The 27,850-nt window shown below is 30.0% G+C and overlaps 2 protein-coding genes across 2 annotated transcripts; one reads left to right on the top strand and one right to left on the bottom strand.

Annotated features, from left to right (window-relative positions):
• Nucleotides 1-13,970: 13,970 nt before the first annotated feature.
• On the top strand, nucleotides 13,971-16,544 carry TRIADDRAFT_57651 (uncharacterized protein; the record flags this gene model as incomplete). The annotated part of the gene is made up of 2 exons (XM_002113800.1): nucleotides 13,971-14,441; nucleotides 15,981-16,544. 2 exons carry the CDS (start codon nucleotides 13,971-13,973, stop codon nucleotides 16,542-16,544), a joined length of 1,035 nt encoding a protein of 344 aa, XP_002113836.1.
• Nucleotides 16,545-19,505: 2,961 nt separating this feature from the next.
• On the bottom strand, nucleotides 19,506-21,409 carry TRIADDRAFT_57650 (uncharacterized protein; the record flags this gene model as incomplete). Its single annotated transcript, XM_002113420.1, has 2 exons — nucleotides 19,506-20,081; nucleotides 20,939-21,409. 2 exons carry the CDS (start codon nucleotides 21,407-21,409, stop codon nucleotides 19,506-19,508), a joined length of 1,047 nt encoding a protein of 348 aa, XP_002113456.1.
• Between the last annotated feature and the right edge of the window lie 6,441 nt (nucleotides 21,410-27,850).

The raw sequence follows: 27,850 nt of genomic DNA, 5'->3' as shown, positions 1-27,850 counted from the left end.
TTACCTGATTCTAAACACTTAATTCAATATTCTTCATGTCTATCTGACTCATGTCTGCTACTTCATCAAGTAATATGATGTCGTGAGGCGGTTAACAGCATTTTTATCTATATGTTGCTATTGTATTTAAAATTAGAAGATATATTTACGGTTATACTATACATATTATAAGGATAATTTGTTAATGGTGTATTCACGGATAGGCCATATTATTAGCATAGGTTGTTAATAATTAATTTATGCATGCCGTACAATTTTTCAGTAGTATCCCTATTTATTACATTTAATAGCCAATTTAAAGTATATCAAGTACCGAATATAATATTATAGCCTAAAAGCAACATGTCTACGATAATGGTCATGAAAATGAGTATTTCTTAACAGTAAAAAGAAGCATTATAAAATTGAAAAAATTAGCGAAAAATGTACTTATGGAAGGCACTGCATTCAGAGAAAATATTGAAATATTCTACAAATAATCAGAGCATTCGGTGATTAATAAAGTATTATTTTATTTAAAACTATCTTCTATCATAGCACAGGGCCTGTGAACTATAAATTATGAATTCTCAGGTACTAATAGTTGTGTACTTAAAGAATTAAGATTGTCTGTCATTTACCTACTTTGAATAAACCGTAATTTATAGTAATGTCAGTCCACAAGTTTAGGCTATATTTTCTTGAATGTAGAGCATACTTATAATTTAAACGTTGAAAAAGGCTTAATTATAGCAAAATATAACTTTTACTTAGGATTTTACTACGTATTTACTACAAAGTTTGCACTTCCTGTTATAATTTTGAATTAATTATTAGTGTCTAAAAGCATTAATCGCCTATGTATCAAATATTCATTTCTAATGTTTGCACTAATTAGGTGTAGTGTTGTATATTCACATACACTGTAAGGGTTTTGTGAATAGCAATTTTTTGATATTGTAATACTGACTATTTAGAATAAGTTTACATAATAATATTAATCGAAATTTGGATAATAACTTAGCTTTTTGCCAACAAGAAATAAATTATAATTTCTAATAGGAATTCTTTGCAGCTATGTTGTAACTAAATTGAAACAGAAGTATAAATTTATGTCTATATAATTAATGGTAAATTCCACTCATACGCATCAGATAGTTTACATTTGAAATATCGCAAATGTTGCAGTAGAAACATTTGATATGTTACTACCATTGTCAAATTTATTTGTCTCAATCATTTATTTTGTATAGGCTTATCACTAGTAATAAGAACAAGTAAGGAGACGATGGTTATGTGCTCAAGAAATAATGCTAGTGTCTGTCTAAATAATGCTGTAGATAATCTTACGTTTTGGTACTAGCTACGAGTGCAAAATTGCAAAGTTCATTTCTACTAAAATCGTTGAAATTAAATTCAACAATCCAAATTTGATATGTACCCCGATATTCTAATTAAATGATAGCTCGAGGCTAGAATAACAATATTATATTATGGCAATAGATTACTAGTACTTTCGATACTAATTGATATTTAATTGAAAACATCTGCTTGATATAAAATAATATGTATAAACTAATGGATGTCATGATGTTATGCGTTTTACTAGGGTTATAGTTAATTTTACAATTGCCTTAACCCTCTATCCTGTTAATTGAATAAGTCTCGTATAAATTATTTAAAAGCTAATCTAATAATTTAATAGCATTATTCCGTTCGGGTAATGTCTAGCAGTGACAGTCTTATGCAATCTTTTTCGTTTAAATCTATCGTTCTTTACAAGTCATTAGCTGTGTTAGTTTTGCCTAATTAATCATCATGACAACCTTTTAGCCTTCTTGATCATCTCATACTATAGCATCACAACATATCCGTTCCCATGGATAATGACATGTAACATCTGAAGAGGCGTTTAAGTTGAAACCCATCGAATTATAAATAAATAATCCTCAATTCTGTATTTTACGTCGATATTACAGTAATATTCAGGTAATAATTTGGGTTAGCATTAATTATCAAGATGTAGATAAGGTTATTATTTTAATGTAATTGGCCTAAATTAGTTTCTTTATTTGTACTTGTGCATTATTTCATAAAATGGATGGTATTTAGGGCCTGCGAAAATTAAGATGACTATTCTCAGTAGATTGAAGAGCTTTAATAAGCTTTAATTTTGTGCCTAGTTGTCAATATATCAGTTTTGAATTAGTTGTGTCTTATTACTCATCTGTAACATCTAATTCTTCCAACTATATAAATTAGACAAATTGGTGATCTACATGTCTACACATTAATTTTGTAGCTTAATGAGGTCCTAATGGATATTATTGATAAAATAACCTTAAGACCTAAAGTAGTGTTAAATCTTGATCACTTTAAGCAAAACATTACGTATAAAACTTGAATAATAGTGGATCTTGTTGATAATATGGACTGTACAGTAATTCAATTTCATATTTTAGCCTCTAAAGATAATTATAGATTTATTTTTCATTCAAGTAGTGATACACAGAGGCAAGAGTCTTGGTAGCAACGGCTCTGTTTAGCTTATTTTTCTTACTCAAATGATGATGCCAACAATATAAACAAAATAGCGACAACAGGTAGGTTACTATATCATTGTTTGTTTATGGGGTATTCAAAATAATTTGAATAAACTATTGTTAATTTTTCGTGTGATCGAATGATACTAACGTGGCAAGATCTGATCGAACTAGTTTATGTTTGTCGCTGTACGTATATAAGATATTCTTCGTTGACTATTTATCATTCTATTTGAGATTTTAATTAACTATTATTATTAATGCAACATTTAATCTTTTATCTTCATTTCTATTGATACTAACAAAATATACGAAATTTTACCATACTGCAGTTATGTTATCGGTACTATAGCACTTGTTCCAAACAGAGATTTATTAATAGTGTAATCAAATTTCAGACATATGTTAATCGATTTTATATTTAGTCATTCAAATTATTGATTTTGCATCTTTTGGCCGCTTTGTTGTCTATAAAAATCACTAAATTGTTAACCTCAAACTTAATATTGTTAGTATCTTCTATATTAATTTTGGTTAAATTACTTAAATCTCTGAAATTCGTTTCATTCGATCACCAAAGTGATATACATTTTGGCCTATAATTTCGTTGAAATTCTTTCCTTCAGCATTTCATTTTATCTACAATATCAATTTTAATAATCAGATTTCAGAGATTTTTTTAATGATGTTTTATTTAATGATTCAGGGTTACTGGTTTCGTATCTCTATTCCACTTTATTGTCTATAAGGATCACCATATTGTTAACTTCAAGCTTAATGTCGGCGATAGCTTCTGGATTAATTTGGTGAAAGTATCAAAATTTGTGAAATCAACTTCATTCGATTACTACAGTGATATATAGTATACTGTACCTTGGTTTACATTACCTCTGAACTTGTTTCCAATAGCGGTTCCTTTTTCCTAAAAATATCAACTGGACCATTGCTCAATGCACAAATTGCATTTATAAGCCTTTCTTGTATCATCATCATCATCATTATCAGAACAGCTTAAAATCTAAAGTCTACCACTAATATATTCTACAATTTTCAATTATTTTAATATAGGGATTAAACCTTAAATGACAAAATACAAGGAAGGAAAAAGTTCTTAGCACCTAGCTTCTTTTCATTTCCTTTTCTTGTGTACTATATTCAATTATTTTGGAGAAAGAACAACAAATTTAACTGTAAAAATTGCTATTTCAGCTAAAAAGTAACTTTGCTCTTGAAATTTTGGACCATCAGTCCCATATATACGTTGTTCATAATTAGATATATCTTCGATCATTTCTTGGGTTTTTCTCTTTTACAATACCTTATTAGTTTAGTATATTAGAATAATCTTTGCCCAATATGCAGTGTCAATCTTATATTACTGTCCCTGAACCTAATCCACACTGGGTTAATTCAAGTGCTATTCATTCTTGGTTTGTCGCATTTCAATTTCATATTTACTTTTTTGCGACATGTTTTGGATGCGTTGGTATATACGCTCTCGCTTCGATCATAGCCTATGGTGAAAGTATATTTAAAAAGCGATTTTATTTGGCAATTAATTTCCTTTTGATCTTTTTTGCTTTAGTTAGAACGGTTTTTCTTCTCTATGATCCCTATGAATCTAGTAATGACTTACAACGTTTTGGCAATACTACTCAATTATTACCAGTGACAACTAGGGTTCTCCATGGCATAGGTTATCCTTGCTTAACTTCGGCATTTACCTTGATATTTTTAGCTATCATAAATTGTGTTAAAGTTAAAACTGTCTCCAAGAAACTGCAACATCCGGCTTTCATTGTATCTGTCATTACGCTCCACTTTGCTGTAAGTTAATGTTATAATCTTTACGATTAAGATAATTTCATTTTTCAACGCTCCCATATTAAAAACTGTCTGTGAAGATTCTTTTAGCTAAGACATAGAAAGAGTTTATAAAATTTTCTAGATTTATTTACAATACTGACATTACTGGTTTACCATTCTTATTGAAATAACTCCTTTTTTGATTTTGAAGTGGTAGAACTTAAAAAACTATATTTTTATCGGAATTGTAGTTTAAACCTAGGAACTTAATCGCCTGAGTAACTTTTCAATTAGTAAATAAATGTTAAATATTATATCTATTGGTATTACTATTTTACCACAATTTAATTCAAATTTGAAGTAAATTGAGTTTGAAATTGCTAACTTTTTTTCGGACTTTTAACTAAACACTGTCACACTTTTGTCTTCAAAATCCTTCCTATCCCAAATTAACATTTATGTACAAAATTTTACCTGAATGTTACAGCCTAAATTGAAAATTTATACTACAATCTAGGGAATTTAATGACTTTATTAATGTCCGCTAAAATATGACTTATATCATATTTTTGCTGAGATTGATCCAAAAAAGAGATTTCTCGTGACATTAAGATTCCTAGTCTTTTCGATTGATAATAGCAATATTATCTGACTCTATTACCTACGATCGGTCCCTGTTATCTGCGGCAATTTAATAAAATATTTAGTTTATCTCTATCACATTTCGTATGTATGGACTATAGTAGTCTGCAAAAATCCTCTAGAAATTATGGGTAGCGAGTAAGACGACATACGGATTCTGAGCTATTTTGCAGTCTCTAGGTTTGCGATTTAAATTTAATAATTTATCCAATGTTTTGATTTAATAATATTAAATAATATATTATCAATTAATCACCATACTTAGACATCCTATGAAGTTAATATAAAATGGTTTGTTAAAATGCCAACAGTGTAAAAATTTCGTTTAAGCTATCTAGCTGTATCGAGTTCAGTAATTATAGAAATTATCGGTTTAGCCTCTGTCTATACATACTTTGAAAAGAATAGATGCAGCTATTCCCAATTGATCAGAAGAGATATCTAATTATGAGTATCTCTTGCTTAAAGAATACTGACAGATTAGAAACGTCTTTCCTATATTTCGTTTGTTGATATGAAGATCAAGATTGATTTGACGATATCTTTAATTACATTTTTATATCTTTAATTTTCATAGTTTCCTTCATTGATGCTACGTATTCAGTCTTTATTTATCATTTTATTTCTGTCATTATAGCAAATCGGTGCAGAAAATATGGCAAACTTGAACTAATAATTACTGTTACGTTCAATTGATTTTCATATTTGGGATTATTACTGGTGATGTGTGTTCACTATTTTAGGGATAATTACTGTCGTGAGATTATGTTTTAATACATACTAGTACAAACTCACGTCGCTTTGCTGACGGTTTACGATAATGTACTTATTTGTTAATAATTAACAGATAGCATTACCATTCGACATTATTTATATCCCGGTAATAGCCAGGTACTAATATATTCACAGCTATGCTTGTAGAATACTACTTTTCAATAATGCATTGATGGATGAAATGCTATATTAAGATTAGTTCATGGTCCAAAGCACATTATGATAACTAATGGATGGTGATGGATATACCAAGTTAAGATTAGCAGGTACTGTAAGATATCGACAGTGCGGTACAATGTCCTTAGCACTGTGGTCTATTCTATACCAATCATTATAATCTGTCTAAGGATCGCTTGTGTATGCAAGCAAAGCTTGCTCTGTCGATAACAACCGTTATAAGAAAATGTAACTATCAAAATGGCTATGTAGAAAACTCTATAAAGATTCTATGTTTATACAATTTTCATCAGAATATTACATCAAATCAAAATTTAAAGGCCCAGTGGCCACCCTTAGCGATATAACGAATACTATTTTAATAATCAGTACTCTACAGAAATGACTACCTTCGAGCTATTCGTTTAGGTAAAAAGTTCTGTAAGAATCTTATACTGACCTATTGAAATGAACCCATAATCAGAGTCGTCGAACAGTAGTATAAATACCCCCGGGCTGCTCGTGGATTGGATTTACTATTGTTGTGTTTTTTTAACTTACCTTACAAATATAGAGTATTGATGTATTAATTGTAATGATATAAAAAGGAGATACGATAGAAGAAAGGGAGACTTCTGCCGATGTTAAATTTGAACAAATCTTTAAGTTGTTCGTTGGCAATTTGTTATTTGTGGTTACTCGTTGGTAACGTGAAAATAAAGGAGATTTTTTTAAGTTTAACTTAAATTTCGTAGGTTGATATGAAGTTCAAAATTAATTTGACAGTATTGTTAATTACATATTTATATCTTTAAATTTCATAGTTTCCTATATTAATGCTACGTATTCAGTCTTTATTTATCATTTTATTTCTGTCGTTATAACAAATCAATGCAGAAATATGGTAAAATTGAATTAATAATTACTATCCGTAGCAAGCAGCCTTACAATTTTTTCAGTTATTCATTTTATTTTCCTACTTGTACTACCGGTACTTTATTAATCAGTAAATTTATGCCATTGATGCTAATAAAATCAATCAACCAATCCAGGCTATTCCTTGAAACTAAGAGCCTTAATATGAATATTATATTAGATACGATTTACATTTATACTCAAATGAAGTAAAAACTATCTCTACAGTAAAATACGGTAGCTCATTCTATTATCATCAATGAGACCGAATTACTCAATAGCCAGTATGCTGCTTGAAGAATGCACAATGTCTTCTATTACATCTTTCAAACCTTCAATTTATCTATATTTATCTATATTATTATAAGCAAGGTTGATTTTATAGATCTGCGTCAAGTTTTCTTGCTGCACTAAGTATTGCAGCTTTAAAATATAACTTATTTGGTTGATTACAGTAGTTTAACTTATTATGTTAGTACATTCTAAGCCCGACTAGCTTATTTGGGTTAGCATTTAACCGTATTTGGTGACATAATTTGCTAAGAAATACGCCTATTACATTATTATGATTTTCCTGCACCTTAGTTATTCGCTAGCGGTTCTGTATGATTTTAATTTTTGAAAGTCATATTAATTTTACACTTTCGGTCGCCTATATTATCAGCATGCATGCATTACATTATAACCCAACCTTACGTATAGAAAAATTGATTGATTGCACTTGCGGTTTTGAATTCTTTGTCATAGGTAGTATAGTAGGTTGATCTTTTTTATGTTTTGTATCGTACTCATGAATCAAATTAATATCAAATTAATATTGTGAATCATAAATATTTGCCTGATGATATACAAGACAAAACTGTAGATCATTTTCTTGGTTTTATAACTTTTAATTAACATCCATTTTATGGTTTTGCCTCTTTTAGATTGTTATCTCAGCTGATACTGCAGTTGCCTTCTGTGGTGGGTACAAGGATTTACTCATTGTCTGTCAGAGCCTTTTCATTATTTGGGGTGCAATTATTTGCATATCGTATTTATTCTGTGGCTATCGTATTTTATCCTTTACTAAATGTAACAATAAAGTATTAATAGTGCAATCAGCAGCAGTCTCGATATCAATATCAACTACTACAGCGCTTAGTAAGGCAAGTTCCCGTTTTAAAAGGTTACGAAAGAAGTCTTCTGTAGCTCCTAAATCATCAGCAGTGTGCACAAGTGTTAAAAAAGTAATTAGAATCACTATGTATTCAGCTATATTAGGAATAAGTTGTATTATCTTGAATAGTTATTCGTTATTTGGCATTTATGGAGTTTTAGCACCACCTCATTTTCCAGCGCCTTGGCCTTGGCTCATGTATCAAAGTCTTTTTAGAGTGACAGAATTAGGTATGGCTCTTATTATGGTATACACTACTAATCGGCCTTTGAAAAAGAATGCTAGATCTAGTAAAAATGCAGCACTTCGCACTGGGGATCGAAGAGCATAAGGCCTACATGATTCACTCTCCGATCCAGAGATAATCTTCTTTTATTGCTCATTAGGACAGTAATATTAGATACAGCATTGTTTTAAATTGGTTTCTGTATTAATAATGAATTTATCTTCATAAAATTGACAGATTCTTTTACTTGGGATAAGATATTTAATTACTAACATTCTGACCGATTCTGTACTTCTGGAAATAATATTGAAGTAATGATGATTGCTGTTTTTATTCAATTTGCTCGATTTAGTGAGATTCGAGTCTATAAATATATATTACAGACTTTAATTTATAGATTTTCATTTTCTGCATGATATTTATGAAGAACTTACATTTTAAAAAGGTTCGATATAAACCAATCTTATCTGATATCATAACTTAATCAATTTAATTCCGAGAAATTCAAGTAATTTCAAAGATGTAAAGATTCCAGATTCATGATACTGTTTTCTTTCAATAAAAATAACTATAGTATTCTCAAAATGGTAATGAGTTATTCTACACTTTTACGATATATCTTGTATTTGATTTATTTATTGTCGAATGACATTAATTAATGCATGAGTTCTACTGGTATATGCTATATACTAGAAGCGAAAATTCCTATAATAATCTTTAATTTGCTAGTATACAGGTGCTAAACTAGAGTTATATTTGTAGAATAAATATTTAATTGTAGATAGAAAATTTCAGATTAAATTATGGGCTATAAGCAGCTTGCAGTTTTAATCGCAAGCTAAATTAAAACCTCCAATCAATATTCATAGTTATGCATATAAAATGACCAAGCATAAAAGACAGTACTGACTGCCGTCCTCATTTGAGAGAGCTCTTGATTAAAAATATTATCAAATAATGTATAGGGCAGTAGTAAAAATGATAAAAGCGAAATTGCTAAGGGTTAAGATTCTCCTTCAATGGTGACGAAGAATTTGGGCGAGAGGATGTGCTCACGGAAAATTTCGCTTACTTGATATACATATCTGATTAGTTATACCATGCCTACGTAATGAGCAATAGACTAACATTGCAACAGAAATTGAAATAATTTTTCGCTATTTTCAGTTATTCCCATCCTTAGAAGTATACAAAGGTCAATCTGAGATGCTGTCCATTTGAATAGCAACTGATAGAATCTCTCCTGACTAAAATTTGAATTGAAAACAAAAACTGTAGTAGGTGAAATTATTAGATATTTTATTTTAACAGTTTTAGATCATACTTCACTGTCACTGGGATTAGCTGATAGGTTTCTCAGTTCAGACAATTCGAAACATCGACTAAGCCATCTTCTATAGCCTTTAATAATTAAGAAATGTGCAATTATATTTAGCAGTACCATGGATATTACTTATATTCTTGCCTTACTGAACATCTTTCAAGTTTATAATATTTTATGTACTTAGGCAAAAAATATCATCTCTGAGCTTTTATGTTGTTGAATTTGAATGGGATTCAACTTCTTTCTTCCATTTAAATTATAGACTAAGTAGTGATTTTAATTTCGAATGTTTCATACCATGTAAATTAGCGTATAATAAAAAATAGATTGAGATATTATTAGGCGTTTAAATATCTCTGGAAAAAGTTAATGATAAATTAGACATAATTGAACTGTAATTATATTAACCATCCGAGCTATTATCCTATTTTTTCGGCATAAGATTTTTCTTAAATACCAGAAACAGGGTAAGTACTTTAGCTTCAAACCAGACCTCGTAAAATGAATGTCTCGAAATTGTTTAAGTTAAAGTTCAATTTTGCACTATTCATTTAATTGTGAAATTAGCATGGCCATGAATATTACCGGCAATTAATTCATTCTAAGATTGACCTATTTCATACACTTACTTATTCCTATGGGAGGAAGATGAAGTAATGTTGAGGTTTTTGTCAATGATAATTGGCATATAATGATCGTAACGGTATTTATCTGTAACAGTAGTTACTCGTTAGAATACCTATTATATGGATTTACTCCAGCTATTTGATGTTGAGTAAAGACTTGATCATCTTCCTATTCATCAATAATTCATTGTAAGTCTTTTGCGGTAAATAGATAAGTGCCTCATAACTAAATTTGCAGAGCAATTGCTAATTAGGTAATCTTCTGTGCACTACCAACTTTATCGCAGATAATTTACAGATTACATAATTGTTACGATTCATACTGCACGCTTCAAATCTTGTAAATTAACTTTCAATAATTATACGAATGCAGTAAATAGTTGTACCTTTTATTTCTTGTTCTTAACAACAATTAGATAATTTGAGTATTCTACAGTATAATTAGTAAAATCGAGGCGATGTCAACGCACCTATAGTGTGATAATTGAAGAACTTTAAAAATAAACTTTCTTGTCGGATACCGCATCTAGTTGACATTAACGACTTAATTGTATGATAGCATAATTGATGTTACATTGACCTTTGACGGGTATAATTTCAGATTCTGTAATTATGAAAGTAACAAACTATGACTTACTTAAGTAATAATAATTTATCGCAAATAATAAGAGATTATCCTAACACGAACAAAATCTTTAAAAAGGAATGGTTTAGATTTGCTGTCAGCCTATTATATTATTTTGAATAAAATCATGATTTAGTTCAGTGCTAAATTCCAACTACTGTAATTATTATATCATGTCATATAACGTGATTGTCTAGTTCAGCAAATTTAAGCAGTTAATAAATTTCGATATATATTCATTTTTAAGTCATTGTTTATAAAGAAAAAAATAAATTTATTTTTGATGGATATCGAAAAATATAGGAGACAGGATGTCGGCCAGATAGATTTATACCTGACTATCACAAACCAGCTTCGTGACAAGGATAACGTAAAACAAATCTCTAAATCTCTATAGTCTCCCGGATTCAGTATCCCTACTCACAAGAATTTAGACGCCTTTGATTCTACGTTAAAACAACTATACAATTGAGAACTGCTTTATTCAACTATCTGACGGGTTTATATACCCTTCTACAGCAGCTAACATTCACAAGTCATCTTATAAAAATACTTGAGTGAGAACATCTACTAACTAGTTTTTCACAGTCGGACTACAATATGTCCATTCACAGAATCATTTCAGCACACATTACAGCACAGCAATAAATTTACTGTAACACATTTGTAATTAGAGTAATTCCTATTGTAAGTAACTAGTTGTAATATAATATCACTATATTATATTAACCAAATTTAGATATCTATTTCTTCACGGTAGTTCGCACCGTGACACTGACGAATACCTATGTCAACTCTAATTGCTTGGTGATAGACTAATAAAACTCTAACCTTCGAAATTTAATATAAGATTCCTACATACAAGTTATTGATTAAATTTTATTAGATTTTATATCAATTTTATGATGTTTGATTTTATATATGTAAAAATTAAAGTTATAATTCTTGATGCAGTAACATCATCCGTTTAAAATAGCATCGTCTGTTGTAGGGTTAATTGAACTTTATTCAATGGTATATCGCTTTGCCTATGAAAATAAACTATAGTAGGCTAATAAGAATTCTAGGAGCAAAACTATAATCAAATCGAATAGAAGAAAGTTCTTCGTTCACAAACGTACTTGTGGATAGCACACTCATATATAAGACTGACTACACATTTTAAGTTTTGCAACGTTGAAGATAGAATCGTCATAATTTTTCCCATAAAGAGTTTTGATCAAGTATTCTTGTAGTTAAAATTATACTCCATAAGTAATTATAATACACAAGCTCGTCAATGAAGAGAATGACAAAGGGCGAGATCATGATTACATGTTCATGAAATATTACTAATATCTGTGAATATGAGTGTAACTTCCTAATGGTTCTTTCCCATAAATCATTGAAATTGGTCTAGTCAGTTCCAATTAGTTATATAAGCCAATTGTTTATTAAAAAACAGCCAAATGGTAAAATTATAATATGATAACATTTTGAATAGATAATAATAATTATCTATATTAATTGACATTTGATGGAAAACATCTGCTAAATAATAGGATAGTGAATATAGACTAATAGAAGTTGAGGTCTCATGCATTCTATTCAAATAATTTATTTGAGTTAACGCTAATTTTGTAATTGTTTCGATTCAATATCAAGCTAATTGAATGAATTGGAAAAGTTTAGAATAAATAATACTACTATTAATCTAATATTACAGCACCATTCTGTTAGAGCAATAGTTAGCCGTAATATTACGTATGTCTTCCGCTCTAATTCACTATTCCTTACAAAAACTAGCATACAGTATCTTGGTATTAATATTGATGATCATAACAACTTTTCAATCTTATTGATTATCTCACTCTATAATATCATAATATAACAGTACTTATCAATAAAAGCAGTAACATCTGGTCAGACATGATAGTAACCCATCGATACATAAATAAATAATTCTCAACTTTATATCTTCGGGTCGTAATCAATATTGATGATGAAAAATGAGCTTAAGCTCCGGAAAAATATTAAATTTTAACCTGTTTCATACCAATTATTATCAGAAACAGCTTGACCTACAGTAGAGTTTTGTCCTACGAAATCTTACTTTCATATTAGCCCCTGATGGCAGTCGTAGATATATTTTAATCAAGCAGTAGATATAGTATATAGGGAGGGGTACTAGTGTCAAGGCCTCCATTGATTTTATTTTCCTAGATGATGATGACAATATATATCTACAAAATAGTAACAATAGAAGAGTTATTATGCCAACCTTTTTTTATTTACGATAGCATTGAATATAATTCAGCATAAATAATTGTTGATTTTTAATGTGGTCGATAGCTGTCATCGACCGCAAGGCCTAGTCGAACTGATTTAAGTTTGTAGCTGTATGTGATATTCGTCTTCATTAATATTTTATTATTTTATTCAAGGATTTAATAAATTATTTTTTGTCATTATTTTTATCGATATCAACAAAAAATAGCATTTAATAATATAGTAATATCATTGATTCTATAGCACTTGTTCCGGCACAGGAATTATTAATAATCATATTTCAGAAAACTTAAAAGATTTTATATTAAGCTTTGCAATTTTTGACTACATGTCTCCATCCCACTTTATTTGCTATAAAAGTCAGCACATTGTTAGCCTTTGGTTTATTATTGCCAGCGTCTTTTAGATTAATATTGGTTAAACTGATAAAAATTTGTGTAATTGATTTATTACTTCGGTGCAGTGATTTATATACTAGCCTCGGTTAGAGCTGAATTTATCTCCATAAACATTTCTTCTTTACCATTATCATTTTATTATTTCTCTCTTTGCGTTTGCAAGATTTTCCATGCATAGTTACAGCAGTGAAATAATTTAAAATTTTATTCTTACGAATACTTTCTTAAACATTTAATTACTTCTTAGTCGGTGAAGTAAACTTCAAATTACAAATACAAGGAGATAAAATATTTCTAGATATCTTATTCCTTTTTCACTTATTGTACTTATTTTTGAAGTAAGAACGACAAAATTTTTAAGCCTTAAATTTGCTATTACGCACTAGTAAGTAATAATACTTTCGAAAATCCTTTGATCATCGGTTTTGTTCATTTATTCCTAATTGGATATATCTGGATCATTTCCCCCGTTCTTTTCACTGTCTTGCTTTGTTAGTTTAGTCGATAAAAATAAATTTGTACAATAAATATGCCATGTCAAGTAGATGCTGCTGTACCTGAACCTAATCCACACTGGGTTAATTCAAGTGCTACACATTCTTGGTTTATCGTATTTCAATTTCATATTTACTTTTTTGCGACATGTTTTGGATGTATTGGTATATATGCTCTCGTTTCAATAGTAGATCATGGTAGAAGAGTCTTTAAAAAGCGTTTTTTTTTGGCAATAAATTTCCTTTTGATCTTTTTTGCTGTAGTAAGAACGGCTTTTCTCATCTATGATCCCTATGAGTCGGGCAATGGTTTGCAACGTTTTGGCAATGATACTCATTTGTTGCCGGTGACAACTAGAGTTCTTCATGGCTTAGGTTATCCTTGCTTAACTTCTGCGTTTACCTTAATATTCTTAGCTATCATAAATTGCGTTAAAGTCAAAGCTGTCTCTAAGAAAGTACAACATCCAGCTCTCATTATATCTATCATAACGCTTCATTTTGCTGTAAGTTTATGTCATGATCTAATCGTTAATCTAGTTTTATTTCCTATGCTCCTTAAAAGGTTTTCATGGCCAAAATTTCATTTTAGCCAGATCTTAAAGAATTTATCACATTTTCTAAATTTCCAATGCTTAAATGATTACCATTAATTTACTGTCACTATTACGATAATTGTATTTTTGATTTTGAAGCAGCTAGACTTGAAAATTATTTACTTAAATTAGATTTTAGGCTAAATTATGTAACGCCCGAGTAGTATCCTATAGTTTTCTTCTACAACGCTTTTCCTACATACTAGCGCCTGAGATAAAATTTATATAACGATCTAGCAATATGATGTTAATAACCTTGTTAATATCTATTACAGATATACTAATAAATTATCTGTCTTGTACAATAGCACTAATTTCATGGCATAAAAATAGCGTTACCAATTTTACAGAGCACGACTAAGGGCTTGGGTTGAAATTAAATCAAATATTATCGTATGTTCTTAAATTGAAAATATCAAATGATATATTTCCAATTAGGCAACGGGCATAGCCTTTAATTTTAATGAAATTGTCTGTTAGAAAGTATGTATTATAGTGAAAAATTTGCTTATTCACATAACTGTAACATTATATGGTAAATATTAGTTTAGTGGCTAGCCGTCTTTTCTAAAAATGATGGAATCTATATGGTTTAGTCATCCCTAGTTAATCGGTGTTACTTTTCGCTTGTTGATTCGCTATTTAAAGTAGAATTTGACACTGTTTTTAATTATTACATCAGTAATTATGAGCTACCCTTACTACTATCCTTCTTCTCTCATCAGTATTTCAATCATGCCATCGCAGCAAATTGGTGCAAAAATAGCAGTGGATTAGTTTCATAATTGATAGCAAACGGTCTTATATTGTTTTTTGATGTCCCTATCATTTTCTATGTGAATTAATTTTTAATAGTGAATTCCAGTTGATGAATGACTATAAATCAATCATTTCTATTTATTGAAAACAGAAGGCATAATATAAAAATCAGATCCTTTTATATTCAAATTAAAAATACTACTTCTGTAAAAAAGTAAATCTTTCAGTTTGCAGAACGAATCTCTAATATGGTAGTCAATGTACTACTTGAAGAACACAAAGTATCTTTTATTGGGCCTTGTAAAGCCTTGTTGCATTCAATTACAAGCTTCCTGTACTTAAAATATTTATTAACGCTTTCATATGATTTTATTGATAATATATAGAATATCTTGTTAATTTTGAACCATCTGTAGCTTATATTACATAATTATCAGTAGATGTGTTTTACGTCCGATCTGATGATAGAGAAGAATGTGATGATACTTGAAGGCTTAAGTTTTTGCAGTGGGCAGCATATTAGATTGATCTTCCTATACTTTAGGCTATAGATTTCGTGGATATATTTAATGCCAAATAGCTATTGTAAATCGTAAATAAATTTCTGAAAGTATACAAAACAAAATTATAGATCAATTTCATAATTTTATGATTTTTAATAGCTGCCGTGCTTGACCTTTCCTATTTTAGATTGTTATCTCAGCTGATACAACAGTTGCCTTCTGTGGCGGATATAAAGATTTACTGATAGTCTGTCAAAGTTTCTTCATTATTTGGGGTGCAGTTATTTGTGTATCGTACCTAATCTGTGGCTATCGTATTTTATCCTTTACTAAATGCAGCCATAAAGTACTAGCAGTGCAATCGGCAACAGTATCAACATCAACATCATCCACTACTGCCGGTATTATGCCAAATTCTTCCTATGTTAGACTACGAAAGAAGTCTTCTATAGCTCCTAAATCAACAGCAGTGTGTACAAGTGTAAAAAAAATAACTAGAATCACGATGTATTCTGCGATATTAGGTATGTGTTGTGTTATCATGAATATTTATTCACTATTTGGCATATATGGCGTTTTAGCACCACCACATTTTCCAGCACCTTGGCCTTGGCTCATGTATCAAAGTCTTTTTAGAATAGTAGAATTAGGTATGGCTGTTGTTATGGCATATACTACTAATCGACCATCAAAAAATGGTACTCTATCTAGTAAAACTACTGCAATTCGCACAGCGGATTGGAAAGTATAGGGTCGGTATGATATACAGTCCTACCTTGTCAGATTTAATCCTTTCTATTGCTCATCAGCACAATATAATTAGGTGCAGTCATATTTTAAGTTGGTTTCAAATGTTAATAGTAAATTTTATAATAATAAAAAAATCTCTTATCTTTAAATAGATTTAAAATCAGCAATAGTCTAACCGATTCTGTATAGCTTCAAATAGTATTGAAGTAATGAAGGATACTGTTTTTATATAATATAGATGTTTTAGTGAAATTCGAGTCTGTAAAAACAAATTCCTGGCTTTAGTTCGTGCACCAGGTGTTTCTTTTCTGTCAAATATTTATGAAATTCTTACAGTTCATTATGCTTTGAGACAGAAAAAACTAATCTAGGCTGTTGCCATTGCTTAATTGAGGTGGTTTTACGAAATTTAAATACTATAATAGATATTAAAGATTCTCAATTTATTAAACAATCATTTTATGTAATGTGATAATGCTAACAATACTTTACAAGTAGTGGAGGATATCTCGATTTTTGTGTCCCATTTTTACTTTCTTTATCACTAAATAACATCTATCAATGTATGATCTAATCATGCTATTCAATAGAAGCGAAGATGCAAGAGGAACTGTAAAAAAATTTTGTTATAGTATCTAATTGGCTTCTAATATCTGTAACAGAATAATCTATAATGCTATACATATTCTAGTTTGTTGAGATGTTTACATGGTCATCGTTGTAATAAGTTTCTATCATTACTAAAATTATTACTGATTATAATTTTGGGGGGTTTAAAATTTGAATTTATCCTTAAAAATATGTAGCGTGCTGCATTGTACCGAGTTATCTGTACGATATATGGCCAAATAATTACGCATACTATAATAATCCTTTTAATAGCTGTCCTGTTTATTGCACATACATAAACACTTAATGTTTATCTATGTAATTTATTTATTTTCTTGCAGCTCTTATATTTTCCTGTTGCTAAAATTAAACTGTATCGAATGCCTCAATAGTCTTAAAATAAGCGTAGCATAGTTTATAAATTATTGTCTAAATTATAAATTTTGTTAAATTCACTCATATAAATTAATTACTAATATTTTTATGACGCAATCTTCCCGAATGAAGTGGAGTATGATCTGTGTTGATAAATTTCAGCATCTTAATATCTTCTATATTCACGTTGGCAATGTAAAATAAATATTACGATTAGGTCATTTTGAAGCATGATTAACTAAAGTAGAGTAGATGTATATTCGGTAGAATTTGTTTCAAAAATTTGATGGTTTTTGTTATTTAAGTATAGAAACTGATTACGGACGTTTAGTACTTTACGATAGCAATTTCTAGTCTTTAAATTAACCAAATGCCGACAATGATTAATTTCTATTTCTAGCTTTAAAGTGTGGTTGGGCTATTTAATTGCTACAGTATTAATTTCAAAGATTTGGTTTATAAGCCGTAATGATTATGAAGAAGATATTGTAAAGTTGTATCTCAGTAAGCAAACGAAAACTTTTTTAAAATATGAGAACAAAACTGAAGGAATTTCAGTACTTTAATCTATTTAACGTTCACCTTAATATTACCTTTAGTAAGTCCATACTTTACATAAAGCTCCTTATCTTAAACTGTAATAAAGCCGATTTTTACCTAGAACTAGTTAGGCACAGTTTTATTAGTGAGATCGAGTCAAGATATAGTCAATCATGCTACATGATGAGACCATTCTTAAGCAGAGTGAGTAATTGCAATTTTTTTAACGAATCATATTTTTACTTTCATCTGGAAACGATATCGAGAACTAACTTCGTAATATTATTCATTTCTATATACTTGTAGACAGCAATTTTCAAGTTCAGTAACTAGCAAATCATTTTATGGGATTAATTTCAAACACTTGATCAAAACTGATCTTGAATACTTTAATGCTAACTATAGCATGCTTTCTATATCGTTTAGCTAATAGAGTGAAGTCGATGCATATCCGGGATTGACCGTAACAGTTATATTATTGATCAATCCTATTAACAACTCCGTTCGACCATTATTCCATAATCGATATCGACTAGCAACTAGCAAAACTAAAAATATAACATTGATACCACTTCCTTCAATATTTGTACAGTGTATTCTTTTTCATTATTTTGATTTATCCAGTGTAAAAGTAATTTTGAAAAATTCTTATTGCTCAGCATCCGTTCAACTTGGAAAGAGTGTAGCTTGAATAATTTCAATCTTTATATTAATATTTCATTTGTGCTGTTAAATCGTAATGCAATATTATATTAAAAGCACTTTTGACCGGCCTTACTTCTCTTATAGTTTACTTTTGTTTCTAACTATGTTAAGAAGTCTAGCCACCATCATTATAAAGGCATTTGCCAAACAAATAAATGTTCTTATTTGAAGGTTAATACTAAACTATAATTGCTACGATGGAGCACTGTACATAAGAGCAATTTAATGGCGAACGCAGTAAGCTATTCGATGACGGAACTTTTACTTCAAAGCAATTTTGTTTCTAAATCAGGGTATAAATTTTAAATCTGGTTTAGTGTAGTTACTTTTAGTAGATAAAAGATTAAATCGTTGTCTTCTATCAGCATGCAAATGAAGGATTTATAGTATATTAATAAGATTTATTGAAAAAGTAACTAGGTTGCAATAATTACCGTATATCTCTTAGATAACGTTCACTATTAAAAATAGGCACAGGACAATTCATTCCACTTGGTAAAAATTTATCACTGACTGCTTTTCATGTAGTTAGGATGAAAGATCAGCAGTCATGACAATACTTGCAATACAGCTGATGCGTATAAAATACGCATATTAATATTTTTAACTTTAATATTTAGTTGAGGCGATAATGTTACTTTTCGGTAAAGTGAGGCTAGTGGCCACTTTTCCTTAACATCGATCACCTAACTCATCAAAGTAAATTTAATAATGCAAGATCTTGCCACTGAAACTATGCCTTAGAGGCACTCAATCCATCAGCTGCAGTTTTAAATGAAGACCGGGAACTTTTAGGGCGTTTCTTTTTGGATCCGTTGGTAGTATACGCCATGACCACAGCCATAGATAGCTCAAAAAATCGAAACATCGTTTGATAAATCAACCATAGCCATGGATCTGGGAAATGCGGAGGTGCTAAGACCCCATAGATTCCAAAGAGAGAATAACAGTTCAGTATAACGCATATTAATCCCAATAATGCTGTTAATATGGTTATTCTTAAAGTTTTATGGACAGTTTTTGGTATAGATTTAGGGAAAGATGTTGATGTAATGATTGCCTTGGATACTTTACCGCTAATCGACTTTTTTTGCAGACTTTGTTCCTGGATATTGAAATAAGTACTACTTGCCGAGAGTGTCACTAAGGTTTTACTATTTCTGCTTGTAAATGCTAATATACGATATCCACACACTAAATAAGCTGTACAAAGGATAACTCCCCAAATGATGAAAAAGCTTTGACATACAACCAGTAACATTTTAGCGTTACCACAGAGCGCAGTAGTTATATCCGCTACCAGTACAATCTATGAATAAATGAAGGAATTGTTTTGTTAGTAATTCAGACTACTGCTGTACCCCCAATGGTTTTATCGCGATTTTACTTGGTGATAATTTATAGTTTTCTTATGATTGTATCTGTTTAAAGTGTAAGTTATACTAAACTAAAGCGTCCAATAGTTATTCCTAAAATGGGGCGTTGCACTTATAATCGGATATGTTATTCCTAGTAATAAAATCACAATGCCGTTCAACATATCGGCTATTAAATAGTATCGAGTTTGAAGTACACACGATTATGCAGAAGTTATAAAGTAGGCTTTGATTCTAACTCAGAAAATGTGATTATTTATTGTCTTGTTGCCATTTTCTATAATTGCAGAATGCAGTAGATGCTACTGGCCAATTTATTCTCGAAAAATGAAGTATGGTAGATCAAGTTAGCCTAATCACTAAAATGTACTGATTGATATTTTCTTTTGTTGTTTGTGTAATAAAATAAAGTGGAGTAGTGCTGTAGTGATTTTAGTTAATTACAGTAGTCATTTGTAAGAAAAATACAGTGATAGAGCAGTATATAGAGTGGAACTGCATGTCTTAATAAATTAAGTATCAATTACATTAGCTAAAAGGATGATAAGGTTCACATAAATTACATAATTGGGTTAAGAACCCATACATTACAGGTATTAAAATAGGGTGCAGAAACTTGCACTAGAAGGGTAGTTCTTATTAATAACAGCCCGTGAAGCAGATTGCTATGTTGAAGAATATTTAAGATATGGTAAAAATACTTTTCAGTATCATATTGTGTCATAACCTTGATCTTAATAAACTCTGTCGAATTGAATTTCTTAGTATAATATTGTTTGTATTTTCTTACCGTAAAGTGAATTACTACGATTGCTATGATAACCACGGGACGATGTATTTTAGGAGAAACCACTTTGACTCTAACACAGTTAAAAATAGCCAAAAAAATGAGTGAAAAAGCTGATGTTAAACACGGATACCCCAATCCAAATAGCAGACGTGATCCTATCGGTAGCATGTAGGTCTCATTACCATAACGATGAAGAGCATTAGCAGATTCGTATGGATCAATTATTAAAAAGCATGTTCGAACTATACCAAGAAATAATAGCATGCCATTAATGGCAAAGTAGAAATGCTTTTTAAATAAAACTTTGCCGTATGTCAGCAGACAAATGCCAGCGTAAACAGTCAAGATGAGGAAACAGGCGGCAAAAAAATAGTTATGGATTTGGAAAGCCGTCGACCAAGCTGTTATCAAACTTGAATTGACCCAATGTGGATTCGGTTCGGGGACCTCTGTTTCAGTTTCACACGCCATCTCAAAACGGAGGTATTAAGATACTAGTGTCTAAAAGTTTTTCTATTTAATGTTATAGTTTAAGATGGAACAGATTCACTTAAATTTTACTATTGGAAGAAAATAGTTTTTATCATTTGTGGCAGGGACTAAATGAGAAAGAAAATGTGCAGGCTGGTGCTTACATAAAGTGTAAATGATGGTCAAAATTGCTAGAAAGAGTTTATGCTAGTGAATATTTCTGGCGTACATCCTCTAACATCCAAACGTTGTACCTATATACGATGGATTAACGAACAATTCGATCTCCAACTGAGAATTAGCCTTCTGTCTAAAGTATGAACTGACTACGGTTACAAATGACGAATTCAATGATACAAAAGGGATATAGAAAACATTACTAGTCAATATAATTCTAAAAGTTTTCACATCCGAAGGTAGCTTAAAAGGACATGAGCTGAACTATAGTATTGCACTAATATGGTATTAAATGCTATAATTTTAACGCATAGTTTATTATAGGCAGTAAAGCATGCTTTTACAGCTGATTAATTTACGCAGTTTATTTTATTTTGAAATTAATATTACATTTTATATGATAACGAAGGAATTCAACTTCTTTAATCATAGTTATATATTGGGCAATGTTTTACGATAAGCCGCTGTAGAACTGTATTTTACGTGAAATTACACTTTCTTTTGATCTTTATTGACTTTGTTGGCAGTGATCGTTGCTAAGTAATTAAGTATTTTATGTTATATGCGTGAAAGCAATGTGGCTTGTTCGATTGAAATGTAGAAATATACATCGTACAGTCAATATATTTCTATCCAGTCTATTTCCAAAATGAAAAGCTGCTACAAGATGAACAACTACAACTTACATCGGTAGTGCAGGATAGTAACTTTGCAGTCTGCATCTCTTGAACAAATTTACCGGCTAGCGCACTGACGTATCTTTCCAATTTCTAATAGAAACTACTCTCCTTTCTTCATTTATTGACTGTCAAAAAAATATTAAATTGAATGAATTTGCTGATCTTTCAACTAGCGGTACTGTACCTATTATTTCTGACCAGGCTTACCGCACTAATTTTGGCTAGCCGTTTCCTGTAAAAGGAATGATTACTACTGGAAATATTACGGCAAAAATAACAGCCCATTCATATCACTACTTCTCACTTTTTACTATATGACAACGGATTGTTCATATAAAGCTGTAATACTCTCACTGCTGCTACGGGATTTATATTTTTGGGAATTACATAGCCTTACGCTGCTTATTTTTCAGCTACATATGATCGCTTAATTTCTATTGATAAACAGTGAGATGTACTCGTATGTTATGAAATCGCTCCATAATGATGATAATTATGAGAAAGTTTAGAGGCTATCAGTCATGGCTTAAAATATATGATACTGTACGTAAGGTATTTGAGCCTTCTCATCCTAATTTACCGTTCGCTAAATTTTTATTTTCTTAATTAATCTATTACAGAAATATATTAATAAATCATATACACATGATCTCACCAGTAAGTTAAGAAGGGTATATGTGCAACATGAAATACTTTAGTACTCATCAAAAACAGGATATAAATTAATAACATTAATTCTTTGCCAAGTGATGATCGGTCATTTATACGAAACTTGAAGACAAACCATAAACACATAATCTCACCAGTTAATAAATATATTGTAACATATACAATATAAAATATATTAGTAATAGCATTAGAATTATTTCTTTAGACTTCTAGAAGTAATGATTGCTGGCTTATAAAATTGGAGATTGCTGGTATATTACCTATAAAGGGGATAAATTGTCTTGGGAATAGTTACCTAGCAACCAAAACTTGGCTATTTAGAAGATGAGATGGTCTATAGTGTTGTTCGCTTTAGTGCTGATCACTTGGAGAGTGAAATACATGCATATTAGCTAATGTTAATTATTAATTCAGTAAAGTTTTTTGCTACCAGTAATTTCAAGAATTCATTATATAAAGTTAATGACCTTGAATAGCAATGATATATCCCGTTTGAATTATCAGATAGAGTTTAAAAGCAACAAGTAAGCGTATTAGCACAGTATTGTAGATGTAATAGTAAATGTTTTACAATTTAGTGAGGAATGTGGACATATCCGTTTGCTTTGATACAGAAAGTGACTAGTATGATCGTAGTAAAGTTGGACTTAGATGGAATAAATATCTTACTCGCAGGACTCGTATATTGAGAAGTTAAGAGTTAAGAATACGCGTTTGTTAAATTCCTTCAATTTTAAGCTAAGATTCTCCTATAGTGCACACTACATTAGCTCAGATTTGTAAACATATACTGTACTCATTCTATTCTAGCATATTATTATTGTGGTAGTTATTGTATACTGCTTAACCTTAAAAAGTGGTAGGTTACATCATTTTCATTTTAGATTGTAATTTAATCCACTACAAATACCATATTATCCGCAATTTTTGCAGTGGAAGATTATATTTTGCTCTGCTAAAAATTTGTATGGATGTTCTCTCCGGAAAAGGTATATATACAATACTGACATAGCATTCAAATTCAACTTTTTATAATTGAGTTTGGTACGAGGAATGAAATCATATTTAGGAGATTTTAACTAGTAGAAGTTTAGTGACTCTTCTAGTAGTAGTTGCTCGATTTTAATTTTATATAGCTTGCCGTAAACTGTTCTTTTTCAGATATTTCAGTACATGTACCAATTGAATTAATTAAATATATTTTCATCTTTAGCATCATTAACGCATATGATTTTATGCATAGTTATCGTAAATTTAATGAGTAGGTAAATCTGTCTTTACTTCTTTCTAGAAGATCATTATTAAGAATCTGATTTCCCTTGTTGATATTAAAATACTTCTCTGTTAAGCCAACAAAAGTGACAACAGCTTACTCGCTAGTATAGTTTCCTAATTCTTTAAAGAAATTATATTTAGAGTACCGTTACTTTACCAGGTCTTTAATAAAATGCTTTTGAGACGAAACTATAAACTTTATGCTTTACTGCTTGAAAGGATTTTGTTAGCTGCATATGAAATAAAAATTTTTAAATAGAGAGCCATATAATGGCTTTATTCCAAGAGATATCGATGATTGTATTCGATAGAGACTTGAACTAACTGTCGATCTATCAGATAAAACAGATGCTATGAATTCTACACTCTAATATTGTAGACGATGACATAATTTTTTGAATTTGATTATCGGCTTTGGTCTAAGTATACAAAACTACTGATCTGACTTAAAAGATCGATATCTAGAAAATTTTTTTGAAAGTAAGATAACCTAGAATTATGGAAATTTGCTTTCACTCTGTAGAAACTTATTAAATTTTTCTGTCCAGGAAAATAGCAATACTTGAGTATCAATGGCTGGTTAAAATTTAATATTCTCTTATTAGATACTGATTAAAATTTATATTGTAAATCCGCACTAATTTTACCTCAATTGGACGTTGTTTACACTCTCTGTTACTAACAATTTTAACGCAAACGTATTTAAGAATTTACTGTAATAATAGCAAGGATCGTCAATAATTCCATAAATACAGGTATAAAATTTAAAAATTGTTCAAATATGAATTCATAAGATGATAAAGTAAATCATCTTTGTAAAAAAGTGTACGTACAACTTTGTATTATTATTCTATCGTTGCTTGTTCGTATTCCAGTCTAAATATCAAGCGCTAAATACTACTTAATTGGTAAGTTATAGTTTATATTGAGATAATTTACAGGCAAATGTTTAAGTTCAGATTATTTTTAGTTTAGTAATAAAACCATATGGTTCTACTATATAAGGTCATCTAGCAGTTAGGAAATTATTCAGTCTTGCCCCAGCATTTCTTTTTTTCATGTGGAGGAAATCCTAGGGCTATAGCGAAATACGATATAGTATACTTTTACTATTTCGCCCTTTATTACTTCATATTTGGAAATTCATGATTTTTTTTGTAGCTTAGGCCTCTTACTACGTTAGATATGAATTGAAAAGTTTACTATACGGTCAATTGTTACATAACTTATCTCATTTGATGGAATAGAAGATCCATATCGCTGTCTGCGAATATGAAATAAATCATTTTCTGCCCTGACTATAGCACATTATTTAGTTCTACTACAGCTCTAATCGACTCATATTAAAGTATATTATTCAGAACCCTTCGTACAATATTAAATCATCTACGATATTAAAATTATTATCGAAATTTTTCTATTGTGCTGGCAGAAACTTCACTAATTACATTTGAAATTTTACTTAAATAGCAAATAAGCAAAGCGATTAATTTAAATAAGAAATATTCTATCAAGCTTAAATTTATTATCAATTATTGATCGCAATTCAATGCGTTAACTTAGATACTGAGCTGCTATATCATTATTACCCATTGTTTGGTTGATTTATATTGCATAATGGTACAGCCCGGTACCAATTGAACGAAAGATAGAGCTAGCACTTACTAAGATAATATCGTTCTAAAGACGTATATTGGAGTTTACATCATTTCCACGTTGATCTATAGTTTTGATTCATCCATATAATCATTAAATCAAAAGATGCTTATTATATAATTACACGGAATTATGAGAAATCAGGGCAAGGAAGGTATACGTATTGGAACAATAAATGATATAGAAACTAGTTTAACACATGTCAGTATGTTTGAGTCACAATAGCATCATAATAGTGTCTACATACATTTATTTCCTTAGATATACTTAATAAGCTAATTTTATTTTAGGTAATATCTTAAAAGCGCAGATGTTTTGCACCCCACAAGATTAGCGATTGATTTGATAAAAGGTGATATACATAATAGTTTACATTGAAATTGATCGAAAATAAACCACTACTATCTTTTATGCATGCTATACAAGTGTATAGAATAAGAAAAAGACTTATGGCTTATTTGATATTAAACTAGCAACAAAAGATACTACTCTTTGCCATAGAGATATTTTACTGACATAACGTAAAATAATGCCAGGCTTTGAAATTAGTTTCAGAAATTTCCGTATTTCAATTTTACTTTAATATTAATAATAATACATGAGAAAGCGATGATTTCAGCTAATTGCAGGAGTGCAGTAGGTGCCTAAAAGATGAGATGGCGCATTTGTACTGTTTCTAGTATAAAATTTTGGGTTACGCAGGCGAACTAACAGTAATAAGAGGAGACTATAATAACTAGGTCATTACAAAGAAGAATATGAACAATTATGGTAATATAGTTCCAAATAAAGTGATGACGTAAGCGGATTAACCTATGATATTTTTATACATTAAGTTAATATAAAGTGCAAGATGTTTGTAGCCTGACTATTAATGATTATTTTATAACTAGAGATCCTAATGACACTAGATTGACATGCGTTATTTTGTAATACTAAAATCTTTGTTCTATAATAGTAACTGGTGACAACGGGATTATTTGAGTCGCATTCTTGCTTTTTAAATAAATAAAGAATTACCTCAGACTGTTTTATGGCATATGAATATATTTGAGAGAGATTCTAACAAGCAAATACCAAATAAGCCCGTAGCAAAAAAATTAATCTGCTTAATAAAACTGTTAACTTTCAAAGTAACTGCACAGATAAATAAATGCTATCGTCTAAATTACCGTAACTATCAGGAAAGGGATTAAGTAATCACGTTTATAATAAAAATTAATCCTTGAATTGAATGCTATGGAATTGTGCTGCTAAGATTTTAATTTGAAATGAAACAATTATCATGATAAATTTTAACCAGGACTGATTTAAATAAAGTAAAATATAGAGCTAGGTTTTATGGTACTGATTATTGGACACGAACATTATACATAATTGGACATCAATGCTATAATAAATTTTTCTATACTGCAAATAAGTATTCCAATTGATAGTGCAAACTGGCTTCGCTACACAGAACTTTTTACTTGTTTACTCTTATTAGAGTAATATTCATAAGTTAAATTCGTACGCAGAAACATTATAATTTATTTTTTAATTCCACTTTTTGTTGATATTCTTGGATAAGCATTGTCCCAGTTCATCCCACAATAATGGAGATGATTGTGATTTCCATTGGTAAATATACCAGACCTAAAATATAGACCTCTTGCATTAGTCCAATGCATTTACGATATACAAGTGCTTCCATATTTATTTTAGCATCGAAATATTATCTCTTTACAGTTAAAAGCTAGATACTAAACTAATTAAAGTACCCTTACTCAATTTGATAACAAACATCTTTTGCCATTTTGCAAATAGGAGATGTTCAATTTGAGAGATTTCGTTAATACAGTGTGATCAGCTAGTCTAAAGTAGAAGAATGCTATCAAAGTTCTAAAATTAAAAAAATTTCTTTCCTTAAATTCTAAGGTATTGTTACGATACTAGTCATCGTATTTTGTAAATATGTTTCTTAGTCTCTAAAATTGTTTATTAC

This window comes from Trichoplax adhaerens, genomic scaffold (genome assembly GCF_000150275.1).
Source record: "Trichoplax adhaerens TRIADscaffold_6 genomic scaffold, whole genome shotgun sequence".
Classification (NCBI taxonomy): Eukaryota; Metazoa; Placozoa; class Uniplacotomia; order Trichoplacea; family Trichoplacidae; genus Trichoplax; species Trichoplax adhaerens.
The sequence above is the reverse complement of the archived record's forward strand: the minus strand, read 5'-3'. Positions and strand labels throughout refer to the sequence as shown.